The sequence below is a fragment of the Mya arenaria genome, chromosome 6 (assembly GCF_026914265.1).
Source record: "Mya arenaria isolate MELC-2E11 chromosome 6, ASM2691426v1".
Taxonomy (NCBI): Eukaryota; Metazoa; Mollusca; class Bivalvia; order Myida; family Myidae; genus Mya; species Mya arenaria.
In genome coordinates this window covers 81,277,094-81,297,723 of record NC_069127.1, presented here as the reverse complement: position 1 = coordinate 81,297,723, position 20,630 = coordinate 81,277,094, and the positions used below count along the sequence as shown (strand labels likewise).

Below are 20,630 nucleotides of genomic sequence, written 5' to 3'. Positions count from 1 at the left end.
CAATGAGGTCGACGTTGCATGGTTATTTCAACAGCTACCATACAGTGAATGGTTCTTAACCTGTTAATTATTTCATTTTTGAACAATTCGTTTCCCACAAAATTACAATTCTTTAGCACCATAGCCTATTTAATGGCACCACAAGGTTCACAAAATCGAATCTAGTTCACCAACTTTTTGTTAATTAAAACCTTTAAATAGGTGAAGAAATTGCTAAAATCTAAGGTATGTTAACACTTTTTATGAAATCAAGAATTTTACGTTGTCAACATTATGCTTTAGCAAGTCGTGCAAGTTTAAGACAATCATTTATTGATTTTTTTTTTCAGAACTTTATTTTAACTTCAGTTTAAAACAAACCAATGCCAATCAGATGTGGAATTACATTCCCCGATTTTATTTTATTTTTGCCCATTAAGACCGTTAATAGAAAAAAATAAAACTCATTATTTACGTCCATTTGCCCTCATTGGCACTTCAACAGAAGACGCATTGAAACATTTTTAACACATAACAAAATGTTATGGCTCCAATTATTGTCCGCTGTTATGTTTCAACAACTGAATGTAGCATGCTTGCCAAAATATGGAACCTCGAAATTAAATAAAACATATTTAATAATTTTATGTTTTGGTCATCTAAACGACTATTGTACCCCAGGACATGGTGGCCATATCATAACTACCTCATTCACTGTTCGACGTGATGGAAAGAAAAACTTCCTCATTTGCATCCTATTAGAGCCAAGGTTGAACGCAAACAGCGATTGTATCACTTTTATTAAGAACGTACAGGGATAGTGTGAATGAGCTAGACAATTTCTTGACTAATTTAAGAATCATTAACATCATATTCAGGGATATATATCTGAAATAATTATATATCAGATCCATTATCTATTGGATTTGTGTCTTTAAAGTGGTGTGATACTGCTATAAAACTGCAGATTGTTTGCCACCATGGAAACTGGCCCGTTTTGGATGCTTTTCATGATAGAGCTTATTTTTATTCCGTGTACAAACTGTCAAGGTAAGAATATAAATCTACCTTCAAAAACTAATCGCAAGTATTATTTCACAGAAAATTATGTAGTATTAAAGAATTAAAAACATAGCTCAGTGCACACTTTATGCCGATACTACAAAACAAAAAAGTTAAAATGCAAATTAGATAATTATGTAATTCATATATCTGAAAGTGACGAATGTAATTTACAATAATACTATATTGTTTGTGGAGCTAGCTAATTGTTTACTTTTAAGCTTGGTCATCATAGATATGGCGATTTATTTAAATATAATATGATGAAATACGTGGTACTTTTATTAACTTATCAGCATTGAATTATGCTGTCAATATATACGGATAAAAATCATTATTGATCAGGGCGTCAACCGAGGTCAATAATGATTGTGCGATTCATATGAACATCATTTTTTACAGCTAATAAATATTTACTGTTTAAATTCATGAAACCATGATTTTTGGCATTTGTTTTTGAAAACATGTCCGCGTTTCCTTTGTAATTATAGAGGCAGGAGTCCATACATAACTTTTATTTTTTATAGTGGTATTTAACCTTATAAAGGGATAATTTATTTAGAGAAAATGTATGCTTGAACTTTAATTGAATTTAAATCGATTTTCAACATTGTTTAAAAGTAATTAATAGACAAAACGAGAGAGATTAGTGACATAAGAAATAAATAAACTCTTCAAATCATTTATCATAAAAAGAGGTAATTTTACTTTAAAAAAATATAAATTGGCTAACGCCTTGAATAACTGTGATTATAGTCATTTTTATTTGTAAAAAAAGGCCTCCGGCCCATAATACAACCTGTACAATACAAAAAAACAAAGAATTGTGTTTTCTTTATGACATTCATTTTTCCTTATATTTTTGTTTCATTATTACATTTCAAATAATGCTATTTTTTTACATGTAATTCATCTTCTATACATCTGATATCAAAATTAAATAAGCAATATCTACACATTCGATTTTCCCTTTCGATACCCAAATGTCGAACAGTCTTAATTAACAATTTATGGCTAGAACATAGAAATCTCGCTAACGATTTCCTCACATAAAATGGTTGATTAATACATAAATACTTTTTTTCTGGATTTAACAAAGTTTTAAATTGCTTATATGTGTAACATCGTGTTGAGCTTCTCACATTTTCGAACCATTTTTGTCTTTTACAATCAACTAACCTTTGCTTAAATAATATTAAAAAATCACAAACATTTCCAACCTCCTTACTTAGCCAAACAAAACCAAAACCATATTTGTATAATAAATTCTTTACAGTTGTAACCAAATTTTCCTTCCTATGTCATCATGTCGTTTAAGCATTAAATAACAGTTTTTTGGATAACGTTCATTGGACATATAATTATAGAAGTGTGCACTAGTACTCAATACATTTTACGTGATGATCAATACATAGAGGAAACCTCCCGCATTCCCCCAATGCAACACAATCGTTAACAATATAATTTACCCCAAGGAATTCCTAACAAAATTGAATTTGTACTTGTTAAAGAATATCAGATATTTCCAAACCATATTATTCAGCACCGTAAATAAGTATAGGCTTAGCCATAGAATCAAATATTTTAAATATTCAGTTTGAGAAACGTAGCCAAATGCCCTCTGGTAAACCTTTATAGCTTGAATTGACTAAGGGCTTGTGCAGCTTATTTTGATTTTGCCAGGATAATTTGGGCGTGAAGATAAGTCCCATGTACTTATTATACTGATGTAACATTTACCGGGATGCCATTGAAATACCAATGCTTGTACGACCGCAGAGGCCCGCCATTTCTAAACACGATTATGTCTGTCATCTTCTTATTAATAGTCATACCAGTATTTTTGCAGAATTTTGAACTAGATTTTAGATGTAATTCACTAGCAGTGTCAGCGCAGTTCGCCACGTCATCTGCAAAACATTATGCATATTATATCCGCGATATGCTCAGTAATAAAGATACCCGTATGCCCCTTTGATTGTAGGAAGGAAGATAACTCATTAATATATAGATTAAAAATTATTGTATTGGTTACGTTCCCTTGTCTCCTGCTAACCCGCTTACAAATAAAGGGTTGTGTAACTGTGCCGTCGCCAACTCGGACGCACCCGCGTAGATTTGAATACATAGACGTCAACATAATGAGGAGCTTTCCCTGAACTCCTATTTTATGCAAACTGGTAAACAAGTTATGGTGTACCAGTCCATCAAACGCCTTTTCAAAATCGAAAATTTAAAATATTATCTGTTATCAGTCCGAAATCCAGCCCCTGCCTCATCGATTTTGTTAAAGTGTTCTGCCCATGTACATTATCTATCATGTATTTTATTTGAAAATATTTTATTCATAATATTTATAAGAGAAATACCCCTATAATTTGATCGGTCTTCTTTAGAGCCCAACTTGTGCACTATCTCTCCAAATATCCGGAAATACACCCGTATTTAAAACCCTATTAAATAATTGACGCGACACTGGAGTTATGGCTTCTCTTGTACTATGGTTATTTTTTGAAAAACATGCAATAACCTCCCCCGTCGGTAATATCCCAATTTAAAATATATTCGTATCAAAAGCTATATCGTTCAGGTTTGGTTGATTATCATTAAACAAGTATCCTCCAAAATGTTCCGCCATGTAGCAGGGTCTACGCGCAGAGGTTCTTTTTTCTAATACGTTTGGACGTTTTTAACAAATTCCAAAAGGATTTTGGATAACAACTAGACAATAATAACTCATTCCTTTGCTGTTACAATTTCCTTTAAGTGAAACACGTTATTTTGAAATGTCTATGCAGTGAAATATAGCTTTGAAAATCTAACAACCCGCTAGTCCATCGAAATCTTCGTGATGCAGCGTACTTTAATTGTTTAGCTAAAGCACAGTCTCTGTCCCACCAGAATTGAGTGTTTGGAATAACATCGCGATTTGTTGAATTAACGTTATTTTCGCGCATTATATATGGTCCATATGACAGCAAATGGTATAATTTATCAAACACTCAAGCAAATGGGGAAAGTGCAATTTCACGGTGGAATGTAATTGCATCTTAAGTAATTTGGTTTTTATATGAAATAAATTGCCAAAGGTAAAACTATGATTTAATATATTTTCTTTTGATTGCAACTAAACCCAGACAGACATATTTTGCAACTTTGAAAAACTATCAAATGATATATTTTTCGATGTTTATTTTCTTGCAATTCTGCAAACAAAACCGATTCAAATCAAACCAAAATAAAATTTGGTCACCAGGCATTAAACATACAAAAGAATATGGAGTCGCTCGGCATTAAACATACAAAAGAATATGGAATTGCCCGGCATTAAACATACTAAAGAATATGTGGTCAACAGGCATTCAGCATTCTAAAGTAAATGGAGTCGCATGGCATTAAATATACTAAAGAACATGGAGTCACCAGGCATTAAACATACAAAAGAACATGGAGTCGCTCGGCATTAAACATACAAAAGAATATGGAATTGCCCGGCATTAAACATACTAAAGAACATGGAGTCACCAGGCATTAAACATACAAAAGAATATGGAGTCACCAGGCATTAAACATACAAAAGAATATGGAGTCGCCAGGCATTAAACATACACTAGAATATGAAGTCACCAGGCATTAAACATACAAAAGAATATGTGGTCACCAGGCATTAAACATACAAAAGAATATGTGGTCACCAGGCATTAAATATACAAAAGAATATATGGTCACCAGGCATTAGACATACAAAAGAATATGTGGTCACCAGGCATTAAATATACAAAAGAATATGTGGTCACCAGGCATTAAACATACAAAAGAATATGTGGTCACCAGGCATTAAACATACAAAAGAATATGTGGTCACCAGGCATTAAACATACAAAAGAATATGGGGTCACCAGGCATTAAACATACAAAAGAATATGTGGTCACCAGGCATTAAACATACTAAAGAATATGGAGTCGCCAGGCATTAAACATACAAAAGAATATGGAGTCACCAGGCATTAAACATACAAAAGAATATGGGGTCACCAGGCATTAAACATACAAAAGAATATGGAGTCACCAGGCATTAAACATACAAAAGAATATGTGGTCACCGGGCATTAAACATGCAAAAGAATATGTGGTCACCAGGCATTAAACATACAAAAGAATATGGGGTCACCAGGCATTAAACATACAAAAGAATATGTGGTCACCAGGCATTAAACATACAAAAGAATATGGGGTCACCAGGCATTAAACATACAAAAGAATATGTGGTCACCGGGCATTAGACATACAAAAGAATATGGGGTCACCAGGCATTAAACATACTAAAGAATATGGAGTCACCAGGCATAAAACATTCTAAAGAATATGTGGTCGACAGGCATTAAACATACAAAAGAATATGTGATCACCAGGCATTAAACATACAAAAGAATATGTGGTCACCAGGCATTAGACATACAAAAGAATATGGGGTCACCAGGCATTAAACATACTAAAGAATATGGGGTCACCAGGCATTAAACATACAAAAGAATATGGAGTCACCAGGCATTAAACATACAAAAGAATATGGGGTCACCAGGCATTAAACATACAAAAAATTATGGAGTCACCAGGCATTAAACATACAAAAGAATATGGGGTCACCAGGCATTAAACAAACAAAAGAATATGGGGTCACCAGGCATTAAACATACAAAAGAATATGTGGTCACTAGGCATTAAACATACTAAAGAATATGGAGTCGACAGGCATTAAACATGCAAAAAATATGGGGTCACCAGGCATTAAACATACAAAAGAATATGTGGTCACCAGGCATTAAACATACTAAAGAATATGGAGTCGACAGGCATTAAACATACAAACAAATTTGGGGTCACCAGGCATTAAACATACAAAAGAATATGGGGTCACCAGGCATTAAACATACAAACAAATATGTGGTCACCAGGCATTAAACATACTAAAGAATATGTGGTCACCAGGCATTCAAAATACTAAAGTAAATGGAGTCGCATGGCATTAAATATACTAAAGAACATGGAGTCACCAGGCATTAAACATACTAAAGAATATGGGGTCACCAGGCATTAAACATACAAAAGAATATGTGGTCACCAGGCATTAAACATACTAAAGAATATGGAGTCGACAGGCATTAAACATACAAACAAATGTGGGGTCACCAGGCATTAGACATACATACGAATATGAAGTCACCAGGCATTAAACATACAAATGAATATGGGGTCACCAGGCATTAGACATACACATGAATGTGGGGTCACCAGGCTTTAAACATACATACGAATATGAAGTCACCAGGCATCAAACATACATACGAATATGGAGTCGCCCGGCATTAAACATACATGCGAATATGGGGTCACCAGGCATTAAACATACAAAAGAATATGTGGTCACCAGGCATTAAACATACTAAAGAATATGGAGTCGACAGGCATTAAACATACAAACAAATGTGGGGTCACCAGGCATTAGACATACATACGAATATGAAGTCACCAGGCATTAAACATACAAATGAATATGGGGTCACCAGGCATTAAACATACATACGAATATGGGGTCACCAGGCATTAGACATACACATGAATGTGGGGTCACCAGGCTTTAAACATACATACGAATATGAAGTCACCAGGCATCAAACATACATACGAATATGGAGTCGCCCGGCATTAAACATACATGCGAATATGGGGTTACCAGGCATTAAACATACATACGAATATGGAGTCGCCCGGCATTAAACATTCATGCGAATATGGGGTCACCAGGCATTAAACATACTAAAGAATATGAAGTCACCAGGCATTAGACATACAAAGGAATATGAAGTCACCAGGCATTAGACATACAAAAGAATATGAAGTCACCAGGCATTAGACATACAAATGAATGTGGGGTCTCCAGACATTAAACATACAGAAGAATTTTGGGTCACCAGGCATTAAACATACAAAAGAATATGGAGTCGCCCGGCATTAACATACAGAAGAATATGAAGTCACCAGGCATTAGACATACAATGGAATATGAAGTCACCAGGCATTAGACATACAGAAGAATATGAAGTCACCAGGCATTAGACATACAAATGAATGTGGGGTCTCCAGACATTAAGCATACGTAGGAATATGGGGTCACCAGGCATTAAACATACAGAAGAATATGGAGTCGCCAGGCATTAAACATACAAAAGAAAATGGAGTCGCCAGGCATTAAACATAAAAAAGGATATGGGGTCACCAGGCATTAAACATACAGTAGAATATGAAGTCACCAGGCATTAGACATACAAAAGAATATGGAGTCACCGGGCATTAAACATACAAAGGAATATGGAGTTACATTTCAACAATGTATGCCAACTCACTCACTCACTCACTCACTCACTCACTCACTCACTCACTCACTCACTCACTCACTCACTCACTCACTCACTCACTCACTCACTCACTCACTCACTCACTCACTCACTCACTCACTCACTCACTCACTCACTCACTCACTCACTCACTCACTCACTCACTCACTCACTCACTCACTCACTCACTCACTCACTCACTCACTCACTCACTCACTCACTCACTCACTCACTCACTCACTCACTCACTCACTCACTCACTCACTCACTCACTCACTCACTCACTCACTCACTCACTCACTCACTCACTCACTCACTCACTCACTCACTCACTCACTCACTCACTCACTCACTCACTCACTCACGCACTCACTCACTCACACACTCACTCACTCACTCACTCCGGCACGCACGCACGCGCGTGCACGCACGCACTCACAGACACACACACACACACACACACACACACACACACACACACACACACACACACACGCACGCACGCACGCACGCACGCACGCACGCACGCACGCACGCACGCACGCACGCACACACACACACATACATACATACATTAACACATACATGAATACATACATACATACATACATTCATTCATTCAATCATATTTGATTCTTTCATTCATTCATTCCTTAGAAAACACTGAACAAGACCCTGCATTGTTTCAATGTGTTTATACTGTTCCTCTAATTGCTGTTTTTCCTGACATTTCGTTCATTTTCGATTATTATTTTGGCGACTCCCAAGGGCTTTTGATGGCTTTCCGTGAGATCTTTCTGGAAACTTCTTAATGTAAACATTGAAATTATTTTAACTTTTTCTATCAATGAATGTTTCATCACAACGGCAATCAAATCGAGTAAATTTTGCATCGCGGTGCATAGAATTATTTTTTTTTATTTTGCTAGCCTAGACACTCGCTAAATGGCCTCGTTCTGCTTCTGGACACCACAAGATATTCCAGTTTGTGTCCAAAATGGCCGCAAGTAGATTCAAATGTAAAATATTCGTACATATGGGCATGAATATTGGCATGTAGTTGTTAGCCATCACATGTTTAGTTCTAGTTCTAGAATAAAGAACATGTGTATTTGCATTATAAAAAGAGTTTACTAATCATTAATGTTCAAATTAATGTGTATGGCATGTGTAAATAACAATATTGATGTTGTTAAGACCACTTTTGAAGAAGAAAGTAACATTTTGATAAACTGGGTTTCTTCAAACCCAATGCTAATCCTGACAAATACTTAGCAATTTCAGTTTGCTCAAACGTTGTTAAAACATAAAACAGTTCAATATACATAATCACATCATTGTTTTAGAAGAGTAAGTTAAACATTTAGGCGTTGGGGTGGATAGTTTATTAAATTATAATGCCTAGATTTCTTAAATGTGCAAAGGACCAGCTAAGCAACTGAAAATTCTTCAAAGACTAAGCAAATTGTTGACAGTCAATACTAAGCTTATTATCTTTAAATATTTAATCAGATCCCATTTCAACTACTGCCCTGTTGTAATGATTACACCTCAACTTACTCAAATCTTCTTCATATTGCCAACATTACATATTACAGGGAAAGATGTATCGTAATTAAAACAAGTCTTACAAATGACTGTACAGGATCTCACAAGAATATGTTCAAAACTATGTATTTCTTAAAACATGTCATTTTAATCTCAGGTATTTAAACTATGTAGACGTGTTATCAGTACGAACAACTAAATATGTGAATAACTATTTCTGCTTTGAGGTCAGTTAGGTATGGAACAGCCCCCCCCCCCCCAAAGGAAATAAGATGCTCTCAAAACTAGCTGGAATTTAGAAAGGTGATCAGCACCTGTACAGGTTATTCTTGTAAATGCTCAGTGTGCAAATAATCTTATATAACTTAAACAAATAAGAAAATAATAAGAATTATAATTTGTTTCACTGAATATCTTTTATCCTATGTCACAACAAGAAAGAAGTGTATTTTCAGTGGGATGGCCTACACCCACTGGTCAAGATGTGGCATTCAAATATCAGAAAAAAATCAGAGGGCATTTTGAATATAAATACAAAATATATAATCAAATGACAAGGGCTGATTTATAATTGCGATTTTTTTCAAATTTATACATTATTAAAATCTGTCGAACACGTTCAACTACTTGTGGTTTGTTTTCGGCAAGTATTTGTTATGGTTTTACTATATGACATTTTTAATTAAAATTCTAACACAGTGGAAGGTGCCCGAGCAAAGATTGGATGGTAACTTGTAGGTAGAATTGACCCGATCATAGAAGCAACCTTGCCTTTGTACGCTACTGTTTCTGTTAATATCAGCAAACTCTAATAGTTTTTAAATTACATGATAAAATCAAGTACAGTGCAAACTCGCTATGTCGACGTCGGATATCTCGACTTTCCGATTATGTCGACTTTTTCTCCGGTCCCGAATTTATTCCTTCCTATTCTACATAAAATAAAACTGCTTGTGTCGATTTTTCTTTCTCGATTTTTTCGCTATGTCGACCTCCTATTTCAGTCCCAGTGGTCGAATTTCACACATTTTCCTTGTCTCTTATGTCGAACTGTAGATCGAGATGTAGGTGCGAAAGTTATCATGGAGGTTTGCGGCATGTCGCTAAATTACCATGCGTGTCAAAATAACAAACTTTCATAATTCGAGGTTAATGGGTTACTAGGTGTAAATAATTAAAGGTGTTTGTTTATGTTTTTGATTACAGAGTTTATTGACGAAGTTACGTGACGAAGTTATTTCTCTATACAGCATTTAGAACACAAACGGGCATAACATATGTGCTTTACCGTTTTCTAACAATATACAAGTGTATGCAATTGTGGTTTAATATTTGATTTGTGTAATCCATAACACTACGGAAAATGGTTTAATATACGGGAATGTACTGAAACCCGTACATCCAACGTGTACGGTAAGTGTACGGAATGTTGAATATACGGGTGTGTTCGGACCCGTATATTCATAAAACTCGCACATCTTGAGTATACGGGATTCGATGTACGAGCGTTTACTAACCCGTGCATCTGTGTTGTAATAAAAAAAAATGAATTCTGTAATCAATTTAGGTCTTTGTGTGTTTAATTTAATAGCATATATGAAATGAACGACATTTATACCATTGACTTAAAAAAATCACTGTAACGTAAAAAACAGGATGGTGTCAGTAAAAATCGCCTTTGTAGAAAATTTAATGCATTAATGGGTTTCGACAGTTTTTGATGAAATGAAAAAGGTCTAAATGATAATAAATAATTAAATTGGTTAATACTGAGTTGATTGACTAACGACTAGTACTTAAATTATTTTTATGGATATACGGCACCGTACATCTCCGTATGTATATATTGAGTGTACGGGCATGTACGGTCTCCGTACATGTGGAAAATACGGGAAATTATGTTCTTCCGTATATTCATCGTGTACGGAATTATACCATTCCCGTACATGATGCCCGTATATCATGGATGTACGGAAATATACCAGTTCCCGTACACGCTGAGTGTAACAATTTCCGTACACTAAGGATATATGGAAATTTACTCTTTCCCGTACACCCATGTTATAAAATATTTTTGAATTTTGTAATCAAGTATGGTAATTTGGTGTGTTTTTGAGAGCATATATGATACGAACAACATTTAAACCATTGACTTGTATACTTTTTTTCGTTTTAAGTAAAGAAACAGCAATGTGTTAGTAGGGTTACGTTGTGTAGGACATGTAATGCTTTTCGGGCTTTAACAGCCTTTGATGAAATTAAAGCGACATGTTTATAATAAAAAATAATGAGATTCGGTAATCTGGTAGGGTTGATTTACGGCTAGTACTAAAAATATTTTGATGAATGTACGGCACCTTACATCTCGGTACATGTTGAGTGTACGGGAATTTATGCTCTTCCGTACACTTTGAGAGTACGGGATTATACCATTTCCGTACACGATGAATATACGGGCTTATACATTTCCCGTATATTATGGATGTTCCCGTACAATCTGAGTGTACGGAAAAGTAACTATTCCCGTACATTATGGATATACGGAAATGTACTCTTTCCCGTACACCCATGCTTTAAAATAGTTTTAAATTTTGTAATCAAGGTCAATTGTCCTTTCATTTGACAGCATATATGATATAAACAACATTTATACCATTGCAGAGAAACAGGAATATGTAATTAAGAGTCACGTTTTGTATAAATTGTAAATGCTTTTTTGGGGTTTTAACAGCCTTTGATGAAATTAAAGCGACATCTTTATGATACAAAATAATAAAAATAATAAAAATAATAAGATTTGACAATGCTGAGTGGTGTAACATTTGACAGCATATATGATACGATCACTATTTGTTACATATACCATTGACTTATTCGTTTTTCCGTGTTTCACAGAGTAACAGGGGCTCGTTTTGTAGAAATATTAACGCTTGTATGTGTTTTAACAGCCGTTGAAGAAGTTACAATGACATATATATTATACAAAATAATTGAATTCGACAATGTTGGGTGGATAAATTCACGGCTAGGGCCCGGTAATGTTAAGTTTCCCGTACATGATGAATATACTGGCGTGTACTAATCCCGTATATTATGGATGTTCGGAAATATACAAGTAACATTACCCGTAAAAATGGAAATACGGACATGTTGTGTTTCCCGTACACGCTTAGTGTTTGGGAATGCTTAGTTTCCGCGAATATAATTAATATTCCAATGGGGCATATACGTTATGAGGGGAGGGGTTCACTCCTAAATGTTAGGAATTATATATATATATAAACACATAAGCAGACAACGGGAAAACTTTTTCTTCTTTACAGGACATTGCGACAGGTAAACACTGAAAGTTTACCTGTCGCACCAAATTTTTACCTGTCGCAATGTTACAAACATTATTCAGTTACATCGGTCTAAACCTTGATTTAAAGCCTCTTTTTTAAATAAGTTTTGTAATTCCCCATTATAACAGGTTTAGATCTTTTTGGTTAGATTTGTCCTACAGTACTATAATAAATTACAAAAAAGCTAAAGATCATGTAAAAAAATCAATATTCGGATCTTATGTCATATTTTTTTTCTTCCCTTGCCTCCCAAAAAAACTCATATCTGGTTCGTCTACCCATGGAACAGCAAGATCTTACTCTTTTAATTAATCTTTAAATTAAAGATACAGTACGGTTATAAAATGTAACGAATTGTACTACAAGTCAAACTCAGGCACAACATTTATGCAAAAACGAAAGTAGAGTTCTTGTTATTGGCAATGTTAAACAGAGCGGAAAGAAAGTCAGCTCGGTATTTAAATTTACACGATTGCCGGGAACCACTTCGCCGAAAATAAATACATACGGAATTTTGTAATTTCCGAACATTTCCGTAAATTAAAAGTATTAGAGTACGAGCTGAAATCGGAACCTTACGCGTTTTATCGGCTTTTACGGAAACATGTCGAAACGGGGTTTACAAATAGTGATACACGGATTAACACGCTGAATAATCATGATATAATAGTTAAAAATAACTCTGAACATTGATTTAGAAACTGAAAGTAAATTTTCCGAAAATTAAACGGTGCTGATTGTAATTTTTCACCGGATATTGTGACCGACCAAAACAAAAGTTTCGTCGTCAAAATGAAAATATACCGGACATGTCCGACTGTCCGACGGACATTCGCATTGTCTGACATAAGGCTATATCACTTTTAGTAATTTGTAGGAATTAACTAATACATTTTTCAGATAAGTCCACATACGACTGTTTCAATTTATGGGTGACCAAAGAAATGGGGTGCAAAACTAATATACGTTGTTTTTACATTGAAAGGTGGCACCTAATATATTTAAGAAGTGTCATTACTGTCTTTTTCTCGGGTACTTTTATGGCCTTTCCAATTAGTGCATGTCGCGCGGAGATCATTTCTTTTCATAACCACATGGCTAGTGGGTCATAAATCTACGAAACAAAAATTATTATTTAATTTCATCGACAAACTGCGGAAAATATTATTATCATATTATGCATGAATTGATAAATGAATAAATAATCAACAAATGAATAAATAAATGAATAAATAAATAAATAAATAAATAAATAAATTAATAGATAGATGGATGGATGGATGGATGGATGGATGGATGGATGGATGGATGGATGGATGGATGGATGGATGGATGGATGGATGGATGGATGGATGGATGGATGGATGGATAAATAAATTATACTTCTGAAGTGCAGATTGTCATAGGTCATGGCGGATAGCAAAGCGAACTGATAAGCCACGCCTAATTTGGACGCTGATTGGTCATTCGGTTATTGGCCGGCTAGTTTTACTGACAGCCCACGTCATGCCAATTAGTCACATGACCATTTGCTTTGAAAAACCACATGGCCAGGGGTCATAAAACTATACGAAATACAAATATAACACACAAATTCTAAAACTTATTAATTAATTTGACAGACTGCGGGAAATTTTATGACCGAATTTAAAATACATTGAAATAATAAAAACTTAATAAATATATAAATAGCCAGCTTCTTTATCTCACTAATTATTGTATTTAAACAATTGTGACAACTGTTTTGAAGAATGCTGATAAAATCAGCTCTGAGGTCATATCTAAAATAAGAGGCATCTGTTTTAAAAGAAATTTGACTGAATACTTATTAAAATCAAGAACAATAATTATTAATTTCAAGTTTACATGATATTGAAAGTTTTGAATTGAAACTTATTGTTCATCTTCGTGGTTAAAAAAAAAGTTTGACAATTAAATCAAAATTTAAGAAACAGCAAACCAGTTTTATTCCATTCCTAAATTTATATAAAACGGCTCTAATTGTTAGCTCCTTTTTCATAATTTGTTACCCATTATTTACTTTATTTTTATTGAAAGCGGTTGACCCTAACGAGTTGCAATAAAAATGCCCTTTCTTTAAAGTTGCACTCTCTTAAGTTTGACAATTTTTACTCATTTAAGTTTTGTCTCAGAATAAGCTAATTTTGGCATCGATGTATTCACTTCAGTTATTAAGATAACTCACAATAATGATCTCAACTATTTGGAAATCTGCCGAAAATTCTATTTTTCTTAAAGCGTTAGTAGTAATGCTTTTAGCCATACAACATCATTTTTTTTCTTTTTATGATATGCATATTTATGCGACTATAATAATTTCAATTTACGATAATAATAATAATAATAATTATAATAATAATAATAATAATAATAATAATAATAATAATAATAATAATAATAGTAATAGTAAATAAAAACAATTTTAGTATTTTGTTTAAATTTTCAAGAAAAGCGTAAGTTTCAGCCAATATTTAGCTGCTGTCATTTAACCAATCAAGAGCGTATAATCAATAGCCAATCGTAACAGCGGGATGCAGAAAGCGCGAGAATCGATATCATCTGTGTCATTACATGAGCCAAATAGCAACAAGGAAAAATACCCAACAATAATGAGGTAAGACTACGAGCTAGCATATTATAAGATATAATTGTTATTTCATTTTTGATTTTGATGGGCTAGTATTATTATGTCTGTGAACCGTGCATTGGAATTTATAATTCGAACGTGAACAATTGAACTACCGGATAAACTTTAATTCTGATGAAATGTGTTTGTTATTTTAATTAAGGTACAGCATTGTGAGCTTAAAATAATTTGTAAGTAGAATAAATGCACATCAGAATAAAGATAGCAATCTAAAAGGTTTGACATTTTGACATTAGACAATATTTGGCTCGCTGGTACAATTTTGAGGGGAAACAGAATAATAAATATGTATGCCTTTATGAATTTATACAAGCTATGTATTGAATTTACTTTGATTAAATATAAGATGGCATACATTGACAATATTTCATAGAAATGTCATGTACGACACAGATTTATGTTTATGTATTATCATCACATCTGGGAATGGACTGGTTGAATTGTTTAGAGCTGCACTGTCACAGATTGACCGTTTTGACATAAACTATTTTTGTCTCAAATTTAGCTAACTTTTGTATAAATTCCTTCAATTGAAGCACCCATATCACAGTTAATTGCTAAAAACACTGCCAAAGATTTTAATGCTTTGAGAGTGCATCTTTAACAAGTCTAGACTAGAGACATACATAGGTTGTGTCACATTTCCTAATGGTTTTTCGATCACGGGGTTTTCTAACTTCATTATGATGAATTCGCCATATTGCTGTATTATATCAAATCTGCATTTCAAATGTCTGTAAGCCATAAGCTTGTTGTGTCTGTATATTTTTTTTTCATTGACCTGATGTTCGTGCGCAATTTGACCTAATGCCTGAAACCAAGAAATCGCAGAATGGAACTCATATTAGTTGTGGATTTTTTTCTTGATGTTTGTTTTATCAGCCTGTATAAATTGTTGTTTGACTAGACAGTGGAATTTTAACCATACAACATTTTGTTTGAGCAAATGCCACAACGAAATGATTATGTTAAGGCAGATCTAGAATGACATTTAACATTGATTTCTCAAACATGCCATATTTAAATCTTAAGAATTTATATAAATAGTAATTTTTCGTATGTCTATAAATTATGTTTTATAAAAAAAAAAGCATGCATTTGTTATTTCTTAATATCCGTGTCTAACACGGTCGAACCCTACCTAGGTCCATCCCGTATAAAGTCCGTACATTCATCCGTGTACGGGTTCCGTATTCCAATCCCGTACATGTTGCGTGTACGAGTCCGTATATACATCCCGTACACGTTGCGTGTACTGGGTCCGTATTTCCATCCCGTACACGCATATGTATGGAGTCCTATATCCATCCCGTACACGTTGCGTGTACGGGTTCCGTATATTCATACCGTACACGTTGCATGTACGGGGTCCGTATATTCATCCCGTATGCGTTGCATGTACGGGGTCCGTATATCCATCCCGAACATGCGAGTGTACGGGGTCCGTATATTCATCCCGTACACGTTGCATGTACGGGGTCCGTATATCCATCCCGAACATGCGAGTGTACGGGCTCCATACATCCATACATATATTTTTCCCAAAAAATGCTATGCTAAAAATATGTATTTCTTCAAAAATACGTGAAATAAATAAAACAATATTTTTATAGACATTGTAAAGCAGTATCATATACACTAGTGATGAAGTGAACATGAACTAGAATTAGTATGAATTAGTATTAGTTTTGATCTAGGAGTCTCAAACAAGTGGTTGTATTTACGCTTTAAGCATTTGTAGCGATTGAGTATCAAAAGGCCCCTTTTTAATATCAAAATACCATAAGTAGAAAGTGTCAATCATCTAGAGTATTTTTTTCTATAAACTTGTCCAATTACAGGGACAATTTTATGGTACGTTCGAGTGCCTTTTACGGTGCAGGTACTGGCCCGATTTGGCTGGACGATGGTACTTGTCAAGGAAACAAAAGTGTGATCAACTTGTGTATGTTCAGACCTTGGGGACAGCACGACTGTTCTCATGGAGAAGATGTCGGAGTTGCATGTAGTAAATATCATCTTTCACTTCTCCATTTCTTGGCAGTTCGATAGAAAATGCATAATATAATAGTACAGTACATTTATCCAACATAAAAAGTATAAACCAAAAAACAACAACAAAAAATGTTTTCAAGAAGCATGGTTTGCATTTAAGAAAAAGGGAAATAATCAAGTGGAATACTGATGTATCAAGCCTTTAATAATAAATACTTAAATAACATAATGATCATTCGGAGATATAAATGATCACTTACAAAACATACACTATTCACAATAGCGACAGGAAGAGGAGTTTAGCATTGAATATGTATACAATAATGCTTGAAGCAGCATTTCCAAGCTCAAAAAAGCTTCCAAGATGGACCAAATTTTAATAAAAAAATCACTTACAAATAGACGAAAAGGAGATTTATTTTAAACTTATGTTTTAATATTTTGGACATATTTGGTGACATTACTTCTAAAGTGAACTAATAAATAAATTAGATCAATTAATTAAAACCTTATCTATCATTGTTTACTTAAAGTTTCATATAACGCAATAAACAAACATTATGTCAAAGATGGTCTTAACGTTCTAGTGTGTATGAACAGAACTTGAAACTTTACCTTATTGATTGTTCAAATTGGCAGTTATGAATTTCGTTTAAAATACTGACATTTTTACAATAGTGCATAGAAAGTAAGATATAACTATTATAATGAAGTCTGAATGACTATCTCGGTTATTAATTTGAGGTATGTCGGTAGGCGGACGCTTAGACGGTTGTTTGGCAATAAATTGTTTTGTTTTGTTTCTGGGCTTAAACTTGGCCATGCCAAGGTTGATATCAAAAACGCATATTCATAACGATAAAATAGCATGTCGCATGCTAACTGATGTGAGTAGGACAAAGATCGATATATCACTTAAGATTAAATGGTAATTCATTATTGTCTTTTGTCTTGTCCAAGGTGTAACATGTCCATAAAATAGGGGAATCCAGCATAGTTCAAGTGTTAAGGTGAAACTTAGTAGTAGTAGTAGTAGTAGTAGTAGTAGTAGTAGAAGTAGTAGTAGTAGTAGTAGTAGTAGTAGTAGTAGTAGTAGTAGTAGTAGTAGTAGTAGTATGAGTAGTAGTAGTAGTAGTAGTGACGAAAAATAATGTTTGTTGGCTTAAACCGTTATTAACGGTTTAAGAAAAATTCATAAATTCATCAATTTTTGATTTTTTTTTTCAGCGGTCTTATATAACTCGTTTACATGGATTTTTGCAAAAAAATGGCTCGTTCCAAGACAAAAAAAAAGTTGTTCAATCTGTGAGATTGCATCTTTAACAAAGCATTCTATAAAAGATATTTAAAATAATGATATGGAAATACAACAAGGCTGCTTACTTTCCTGTAGTAGTATGTATTAGAAACATGTACAACGAAATAGAAATTGAATTGAATTAAGCTTGGTTGAGGCTTTCCGTTGTCGTATGATGTTTATGCATATACATAATTGAAACAAATCAATTTGATCAAAGTAAGTAAAAATGTTGATAATATACAACACGTTTAATTCCCTTAAAGGATTTGAAGTGTACATTCAAATTTGCATTCGAATTAAAATGCTACTGTTTGTTATATATCACAGGATTCTGCTCCGTGCCGGCTGTAGAAGACGCTTCAACAGATTCGGAGGCAACGATTGACTACAAGACGAACGTAACGTACTCATGCGCAGGAGGCTACATCCTTACAAATGGCAATTTAGTTAGAACATGTCAAGCTGACGGTCAATTGGATGGTATTTCCCCAACTTGTACTCGAGGTATGTGGGTATTAGGTAGGAATATTCGGCAACTTATTTGTGTAAACCATATTATTCACATTTTAATATGTTTTGTAACGCACCAAACACTCTTTTCAGTTTCAAATAAAAACATGAACAACCAGCGCTATGAAAACATTAAGGTCCACTTTAGATCGTGTTCCTAACACTACCATGTCATTTATAGAAAGCTCATCATTCCCTTAGAATACTTGTAAACCCAAGTCTTAACATTCTGTAAACCTAATCATTTTGAATTTGTGTGTCACCCTTGCCGTCATTATTTTGTGTAATATGATCATTGAAACGATGATAAGCCTATGTCAATTATAACAAGCTACCCAAAAGTTTTATCAGAACTCTTGATAAACTTTGTTTTAATAAACATGATTTGTTTAGTGACATATTGAATTCTGGTTACGAGTACCATTGTAAACTATAACAATGACATTTTGCTTTGCACATTTTGCCCTCGTGATCATGAGCCATGGCCCCCTGTGAAGGCGCAATATTAGCTTTGCTGATTGCAATATATTTGGATCACTGTGTGATTCAAAAATCAAGAACAACAGTTTATTTTGTGTTATGTGCTGCTTGATATTTTTACAATGTTTCGCTATACAACTGCGCTTTATTTGTAAGACATTCAATTGTGTACTTTAAGCATTTAACCCGTTCTTCCTCCCTCGCTCCATCCATCCATCAATTTAACCATCCATCCTTCCATCCACAGAAAGAATATCTCGAGTGAACTAAAACATTAAGCTTTGTGTTGTTATTATATTTTTAAATACTTTCTTAACTATCATTGCTTATTCCATGCATTTATTATGCAATCAACTCAACTTATCTTTATCTACACCTCACGTGTTCATATCATAAACAAACAATAATTGATTACTTATAGAAATGACAATATATACAGTACAGAATAAGCAAAAAAGCGTTCTTACCTTGGCAATAAATACAATTGTTCAATGCAAAAACAATATGCCGCCTACGTGTTTGCATAACATAGCTTTATGTCTTAGACATTCATATACATATACACTCTCCTCAAGAACTGTTTGCGAGTCAGTTGGTAGTCAAGAACTTTGAGTTCAGCGCCAAGAAGTGCGAGGAATAATTTTCTCCGTCCATTGATACTTGGATATTAACAATCGGATATCTTTGAACCAGTTTTTTTTTATAATGTAGTACACTGTTGCTTTGGAAACACTTTGGTGTTACATTTTGAAAAAAAAATCTAAAATCTTCGACATAGGTCTATTTGCCCACAACAAACCTACAGTTCACAGTAGTTTTCCAGTGACTATTTAAACAATGCTACACATTACCTAAAAAAGCAACGTTGTGCCGAGAATGTTTTTTTTTATGTGTATCAAAATATAAATGAAAACGTGAAAGAATGTCTTTTTTCAATAATGAATTTACAAAAACACACCTTTCTCTTCGAAAGTCATTCTAGGCTGGGATATAACGGCGTTTGTGCGGCCATTTTAGTGGGTGTTTAGCATCAATATGTGTTGTGTCCGGGTTGTATCGTGGCCGTGCAAAGGTTTATATGCAAATACCAAATATTTACCACAAGAAGCCGGCCTGTCGCGTACAAGACCGATGCTAGTAGAAAAAGGTTAATAACAAATACCACACTTAAGAATCATTTGTAAGTGTCAATTTTGTTTTTGTTTGTCTGGACTGTAACATATGTTTCAATTCAGCGGCGAGTTTGGTATTATTGGTGAGTTGACAATGCTCTATTATAACATAGAAAAGCACATGAAGCCAAAAGTTATCATTGAATACTTCTATGCTTTTTCACAACAAGGTAAGTT

The 20,630-nt window shown here is 34.1% G+C and overlaps 1 protein-coding gene across 2 annotated transcripts in view; it reads left to right on the top strand.

Annotated features, from left to right (window-relative positions):
* The first annotated feature begins 805 nt into the window (after positions 1-805).
* The window catches only part of LOC128239041 (deleted in malignant brain tumors 1 protein-like), a 45,159-nt gene continuing 25,334 nt past the window's right edge, over positions 806-20,630 (top strand). For both annotated transcript variants that reach the window (XM_052955473.1, XM_052955472.1), the window contains exons 1-2: positions 806-1,029; positions 18,619-18,795. In XM_052955473.1, the coding sequence (XP_052811433.1) occupies positions 960-1,029; positions 18,619-18,795 (247 nt within the window). In that variant the 5' untranslated portion in view covers positions 806-959. The remainder of the gene's footprint in view (positions 1,030-18,618; positions 18,796-20,630) is intronic.